Below are 7,956 nucleotides of genomic sequence, written 5' to 3'. Positions count from 1 at the left end.
TATATTTGTAATTGTATGCAATATATATGGTAAAAAACAGGCCTACATAATATACTCTACATATATCTTTTGAACTGAAAAGACATGTATTTATAAATTAATAATAGGCTGTTTAGAATTTAGTGGCATTTTATCTTGTTGGTGTTGCATTTTAATGACAAACATTTGATAATTGTATAATCATATACTAAAAACTACACCGGTCAGTAATATAAACCATTTATTGTGACTTTCTCAAAATGTACCTAAAAACACTAAAACAATAGTTGATGTAGGTTCCTAGAAGAAGAAGAAGAAGAAGAAAAAAGATGCATGCATTGATAATATAAAATAGTATTGTACTAAATTAATGAAACATTTCTAAACAACACTAGCAATGGTAAACACATGTCTTAAAGGACAATTAAATAGACAAAATGAGGCAACTAGAAGAAGACATGCTCAAAATGTTGGTTTATCTTGTGAGAGAAACAGAAAAAGAGATAGAAATCAATTTTATAACCATACCACTTTCACTTGGCCACTTACTGCAAAACCTTGTGTTTCTGTAAGTGGCCACATTGACTGTAAATAAATTACTATAAAAGATGCAATGCAAAATGATTATTACAAATACTTTGGCTCATTGTTATGTGTCCATTTCACAAATCGACATCTAACATTTCTCAACATCTAACAATTACAGCCTTCGATCTCTGGTATGATAAACATTTAGATAGCCATGAGCAAAATACTATACAAAACATTGAGCTGCATTAATAATCACTCTTCCCGGTCACTCTGCACCATGGAGTATTTCTTACAGGGATTCTTCAGGCAGGCAGGCGGCCATGTGATTGGCCAGGAGAAAGAACAGGGCACTTGGGTCTGAACGTTCCTCTCAAAGAAGTTAAACACAGGATTCCACCAGGTGTGAGTGAGGTAGTTGTTCGGAGAACACTTTAAAGTCTGTTGAAAACATGAAAGAATGTAGCTGTAGTTTCAAGAACACTTTCAGAGGATAAAATTAATAGAAAAATAGTTTTGGTCATGCAGATAAAATCTTACCTCTGGTTTTCTAAAATAATAACAGACACATCTCTAATAATGTCTGGGTTATTAAAAACTATTACAAATCATCCTATAGTACAATTTATTTTTATAATAGAAAGATCCGAAGCCATTTAGATTAGAAAATTTAATGATAATCAGCATTATCATCACAGACAAAATCCCTGGAGCAACCTTAGAACAAAGGCACAATTGTGGTACATATATATCACCTGAAAGGGATCTAACCTGTGACATTTGCATCACCAGCCCAAGGCTTTAACCACTCAAGTACACGCATATTTATTCTTAAAGGGGAAGCTTTTTATCAACACCAGCACCACGCATTTTATAACACCCGCAACTTTAGTAGTAACCGAAACTGTGATGTGTTTTGACAGTTTGAAAGGATTTTTTTTCCTGTATAAAAGAGCAAGATTGGCTTAAATGGACTATGCTGCACTTTAAATCCATCAGGGAGTGTTTCTCTAATGGCTGGCCTAATGGATTTTGATATTGTGTTCTCTGAATCATGTAAACACTTTCGGTAAGAGGCTTGGTGCTGTTTTGGTGCCCTAGGTTTAATGACACACCCTAAATATGTGGGTCTCTGTGGTGTCAAATGATTGTGTTTTAAGTGAGAGGTCAAGCCTCAGTATTAATGTTCTTACACTGTTAAAAACACTTGTTGAAGTGCAACTTATATTTAAGAATACGTACTTAAGTTACATAAATTACATCCTGTAAATTACATCCATGAAATCAAAATTGGAATTTTGTGGCTTTTGGTTCATCTTGATAGCTTTGAGGCCATCTATATGCACTAAAAAAAGCTTTGAATTTACATGATGTAATCATGTACATCTGTGTGCTGTGGTACCTGGCACCAAGACATTAGCAGCAGATCCTTCAAGCCCCGTCAGTTGCGAGGTGGATCCGCCATGGATCGGACTTGTTGGTCCAGCACATCCCACAGATGCTCAATTGGATTGAGATCTGGGGAATTTTGAGGCCAGGGCAACACCTTGAACTCTTCATCATGTTCCTTAAACCATTCCCAAACAATGTGTGCAGTGTGGTAGGGCGTATTATCCTGCTGAAAGAGGCCACTGCATCAGGGAATACCATTGCCATGAAGGGGTGTACCTGGTCTGCAACAATGTTTAGGTAGGTGGCACATGTTAAATTGACATGCATAGAGCATCACACTCCCCCCACCGGCTTGTCGTCTTCCCACATTGTATCCTGGTGCCATCACTTCCCCAGGTAAACAGCACACACGTACATGGCCGTCCACGTGATGTAAAAGAAAACAGGACTCATCAGACCAGGCGACCTTCTTTCACTGCTCCAAAGTCCAGTTCCAATGCCCGCATGCCCATTGTACGTGCTTTCAATGGTGGACAGGTGTCATCATGTGCACTCTGACCTCTCTGTGACTACGCAGCCCTATACACAGCAGGGTGTGATGCACTGAGTGTTGTGACACATTCCTCCCATTACTATAATTGAAATTTTCTCTGACTTGTGCCACAGTAGACCTTCTGTCGGTTTGGACCAGGCGGGATAGCCTTCGTTGCTCTTGCACATCGTTGAGCCTTTTGTGCCCAACAAACTGTTGTCAGTTTGTGGTTTGTCCCTCCTCGGACCACTGTCGGTAGGCACTCACCACTTCTGACTGGGAGCACCCCACAAGCCTTGCTGTTTCAGAGATGCTCTTACCCAGTCATCTGGCCATAACAATTTGGCCCTTGTCAAAACTCCTGCCCATTTCTCCTACATTCAACATGTTGACTACAAGAACTGATTGTTCGCTTATCATCTAATCTACCCAGACCTTGACATGTGACCTTGTTAGGAGATGATCAACATTATTCGCTTCACCTGTGAATTTTGGCTCATCAGTGTAACTTTTCTTTAATTTGCGTAATTTCAACATAATGGAATAGTTATTTTTAAATGACCCAATTAAGTAGCCTCAAAGTGATTTTATATGTGTCCTCAACATGATTCATTTCCTCAGTTTTACATAATATTTTTGTGTCACATTAATAATTCATGTTGTACGGTCATGCTAGTTAGCGAACTTTTAGCTAGCAATAGCATACATTAACATACTAAATACTAAGTAGTAACAGAGACTATTTAGCAGAGACGGGCCACTTCTATTAAAATGAATGGGATAAACTGGATCGCCCAGCAGTCAACGGATGTAGAAAAGGAAGTCTCGCCTTACAAAAAAAAGAGCCAATCAACTTTAGGATACAGACATCACCTGTGAATCAACTCAAGAACGTACATGCACATTAGCTATATAAGCCGGGAATATTGCATTTTTTTAGCGTAATATGCTGTAAAGATGCACAATTTATGATACTAGTGTTGTCAGATTTTTCTTCTGATTTGACAGTCGTTTTGGAGATTTTGGTCTTTCCCTATTCAATTAAATAGGAGCTGCACTTGTATGCGGCTTGTTTCCATAGAAAAATAGCTGCCAGAGAGCATTCCAAAGATGGCTGTCAAGTGGATTGGCTCACTTATAGACTTTGGAAGTAATTGCTCCTTGAGAAAGCAACATACTGCATGTTTTCTGTGTAGCCATCCTCAGTCTAAGCAAAAGCTCCACTCTTCACCACAGTAGTAACCCAGCATAACAGATTCGGATCTGAATCCCAAAATAACAACATTAAACACTATTAAGCCACCCCCTTTTCTCATCTTGCTCAAAAATAAATAAAATAACACTTCATTTCAAAATTTTTACTTTCCTTATCAAGTCCCATGCAACTCATGCTGGGACATAAAATTCTCTGCCCAAATCCACTTGCCCATGTTGTTGAACAGACTTCATTGGATCACATTACACTACATAATGTAATCTAGTAGAGTGCACATTTTAGAGAATTACATTAATCGAGAGCAAAGAAAACAAGTTTAGAATATAAACACAATTTTGTTGTATTGATCACAAATAATATGATTTAGTATATCGGACAACCTGCACTTTCCAAAATCATGGTTTAACAACATGAGGGTGGGCAAATAATGGCAGAATTCATGGCAACATAAAGTCGACTAAAATGATTAAACCATCTATACTCATTGATATTAATGCTATGTATACCTGCAAATTGGCCATAGTGTGATACCAGTAGAACAGTCGGGTGGTGATAAAATAGGCCACCACCACATCCACACTGTAGTGCTCATGGGCCACCAAGATGCACACTATACCCACAGCAGCCATTAACCAGCACAGCAGGTGATACCACCAGAAAGAGCGAGGAGAATCTGCGATAAAAGAATGAATGTGTCAAAACAGTGTGATCAGTTATAAAGAGCAGTCCAAATCATGGTTTTGGGACAAAGCAAACTTTTGAGAAAGTGACATACACTCCTTGATGAAGAGGTATGTAAGCGTAAGCATGACAGTGTGGCCACTGTACAGGAAGTCTCCACAAAGCAGATGAGAGCCAGTGATCGATAATCCACCACCAGAGATTAACTGCAGGACACGCTGCAGCATTGCCTGGGAATCTCCATACAGCTAAATGAGAGGGTGGGAGAGAGATGCAGTAAGAGGGGGAATTACTATGAAGGAATTGCGTCTGCTGATAGAATCATTTATTTGCATGTCTGCATTGTTTTAGCACTTGATCCACTAAAGGACTTATGCATATCAGGTATCAGCACAAACAAAAAATCAGTGCTCGTTGCAATTCAACATTTTGCTAGCCGGTTCTGAGTGCTTGGTGGATGATGCAGCACACCACCATGATCTGGCATATTTTAATGGGATTGGAAAGCATCAGTCCACCACTGCGATCCCGACACCTGAATCAGCTCTTTAAAATGCCAGAAGTGGAAAGTAAAATGCAATCAGGATAAATGGATAAATTTATTACACTCTTCTCCATCATTTGAAGCATTACTGCTGCCATGATTGCTAGAAAATGTACACAAAGTCTCTTTTCAACAATATTTCTTTTACAGCCTGTTTTCCACGGGTGGTAATAGCAAAACTTTAATTGCAGCAGACTTTTGTCAATAAGACACAGTATATAATAAGCATAATTTACAAAGGAGCTGTGTTTTTGCCGCAAAAGGATTGTAGATACTTATTAAATGTATAGTTCACCCAAAAATTTAAATTCTCTCATCATTTACTCACTCTCATGCCATCCCAGATGTGTATGACTTTTTTTTTCTTCTACTGAACACAAATAAAGATTTTTAGAAGAATATATCAGGTCTGTAGGTCCATACAATGCAAGTGAATGGTGACCAAAACATTCAAGCTTCAAAAATCACATAGAGTAAAGGCAGCATAAAAGAAATCCAGACTACAGTGGTTAAATCCATATCTTCAGAAGCTATGTGATAGATGTGGGTGAGAGACAGATCAATATTTAAGTCATTTTTTACTTAAAATCTCCACTTTCACTTTCACATTCTAAATGTGAAAGTGAAAGTGGAGATTTATAGAATAAAGGACTTAAATATTGATCTGTTTCTCACCCACACTTATCATATATCTTCTGAAGAAATGGATTTAACCACTGGGGTTTTTTATGCTGCTTTTATTATCTTTTTGGACCTTCAGATTTCTGGCCAGCATTCACTTGCATTGAAAGGACCAACAGTGCTGAGATATTCTTCTAAAAATTTGTGTTCAGCAGGAGAAAAATAAGTCATACACATCTGGCATGAGGGTGAGTAAATGATGAGAGAACTTTCATTTTTGGGTGAACTAACCCTTTAAACCTTTTAGATTATTCACCAGATATTCTCTCAGTCCAGAGGAAACAAGAGAACATTACAGATTTAATCATGCCTTTTCTACTCTTATAATAGGTATCAGATCCTGAGGGGAAGATTGCAGAGAGTAACAACTGAAATACTTTTTAAATTGCCATTTACCTTCGGGGCACAGACCATGTGCATGCCAGGCACAGGTAGAGTGGTGATGTACATGGTGATGCATCTGTACATGTACAATGTGCCCAGCAGAAAGAAATATCGTCTTCCCACAATAGCCCTGTAAACAACAGAAAAAATTAAAAATGAATTTTGATTACCATTCAAATGTTAGGTTACGTTAGGTTGTGAATAAATTTTTATGCACCACATTGACCACAAGTGAGATTCATTTTCTCAATGTAAGATACATTTTCACAAAGTCTATTGCATTTACATTATCTGCATCCTGCACTACTTCTAATAGAACTATGCCCAATACAATGCCATTGATATAATGAATTGGATCACCACTAGACTGAGTGATGCCTCTTACTTGTAGCTGTGAAAGAGCCACTGAATGGACCAGATGGACACCAGAACCATTCCATTGACCTCAGTCACTGTGAACGCCCACTTTACACGGTCTACATAGTCAAAGAACTTATCCGGCAGGGGTGGGCTGCTCTCCTTGGGAGGCACTCTCTCATGGACCACTGTGATCACAAACGTGGTCAGAACCAGGTTTAAAATGGCATAAAACAAAGCAATGAACGTCTTCCACCATTCTAATGGCAATCTGTTGCCTTTCCCATCTGGCACGGAGATTTTGACGTAGTCCCGATGTCTCACAAGGCCTTTCCTCAGTCCGTTCCGCTTTGTGTCCTCAGCGGTGTTGCTGTGGACAGGGCAAGATATAGCAATGGTCGGAGGTCCATCGGTTCTGTAGGTCTTTGTGGGGTCCTTGTTTCCTTGGTGGTCCTGCGACGCCATGAGTGCCCACAACTACCCACTAATTACCACGTTCCTGGCAACAATCTCTAGTAAGGCACTGTGGGTTACTCTCCTCTGTGGTGATAATAAAAGGCCAGCGATCTTCAGCTCTCAAATGACAAGGGTGGAACAGTCTTTTGAAAAGAGAACACAAGAAAGTATGTTAAAGACCATTATAGATATAAGATCGATAGCGTTACTTCATCTGTGCGCATTATTTAAAGTTAATGCACTGTTTAAAAGGAACCATTTTTCAAATTCATGTAAGTCTTAAGTTTTGGTTAGAAATCATTCAGCTTTATTTGCAGCAGGTCAACCTCTGACCTTCTGTTATGCTCTATGTTATTCAATAAGGCAGATGAAAGATTTGACACAATTGCAAATTGCCATCTTGAGAAAAACCACGCAGTTTAGAAGCATCCTAGTTTCCATCACTGACTCTTCTCAGTGCAGAAACAAGAGCTTTTTCTTTTTAACTAAATGCATTCTTAACAGTTCTGAGAACATATCTGCTCTCTCACACCCAAAGTGCATCTCAATAACCTTCATTACAGACTCATGAAATATTTACAAACAACAAACAGAGCTATAATGAGAATGATGGAGCATACAAATCACTCAAAAAGAATGCATCATTTTCCAAATCGATTTAGGTTGAAATGTAATTGCATTGGAAATGAGTTCTTGTTACAAATCTTTCCAGACAGAACATTGTTTTCTATGCCGTATTTAATCGCTGTAATGCTACAAGAAGAATCATTTCTAATAACTTTTGGTCAGAGTACAAAGACAATCACGTACAGTGGGGTCCTTTTTTAAAACCTGGGATAAAAAAAAGAAAGAAAATGAAACCTGGAAATAAATAGAACATTTTAGATTACATTCGCAAGTTAATGTAATCCTGCAGTGAGGAGAGCATATACATATGTGGCTTGCTGTCCCTGGCATAGGGCTTGAGGCTCCAAACTTGACCTGAGCTCGAATGCCCCCCGGACTGGATTAGTATTGATGGAATAGATAGGAGGAGATGGGGAGGTGGTGTGATGCCGGAAACTCTCAATGCTACGTAGAGGTAAGCAGCTGCTTATATACTCTTACTCTGGCTGTGTGATTGGTCAGATTAAATGAACTTGCTCATCCCGAACTTTGTTAATAAAACACCATTTATTACATAAACTGAAGAAGAAAGATTCTGCA

The 7,956-nt window shown here is 38.7% G+C and overlaps 1 protein-coding gene across 1 annotated transcript; it reads right to left on the bottom strand.

The window, feature by feature from the left end:
- Positions 1 to 454: 454 nt before the first annotated feature.
- Positions 455 to 6,839, bottom strand: sgms2a (sphingomyelin synthase 2a). Its single transcript, XM_051703284.1, has 5 exons — positions 6,323 to 6,839; positions 5,950 to 6,067; positions 4,423 to 4,576; positions 4,154 to 4,320; positions 455 to 948 (listed from the first exon to the last, which is right to left on the bottom strand). Exons 1-5 carry the CDS (start codon positions 6,757 to 6,759, stop codon positions 763 to 765), a joined length of 1,062 nt encoding a protein of 353 aa, XP_051559244.1. The 5' UTR covers positions 6,760 to 6,839; the 3' UTR covers positions 455 to 762.
- Between the last annotated feature and the right edge of the window lie 1,117 nt (positions 6,840 to 7,956).

This window comes from Myxocyprinus asiaticus, chromosome 7 (assembly GCF_019703515.2).
Source record: "Myxocyprinus asiaticus isolate MX2 ecotype Aquarium Trade chromosome 7, UBuf_Myxa_2, whole genome shotgun sequence".
NCBI lineage: Eukaryota > Metazoa > Chordata > Actinopteri > Cypriniformes > Catostomidae > Myxocyprinus > Myxocyprinus asiaticus.
Note: the sequence above shows the minus strand (reverse complement) of the source record. Positions and strands in the feature narration are given on the sequence as shown.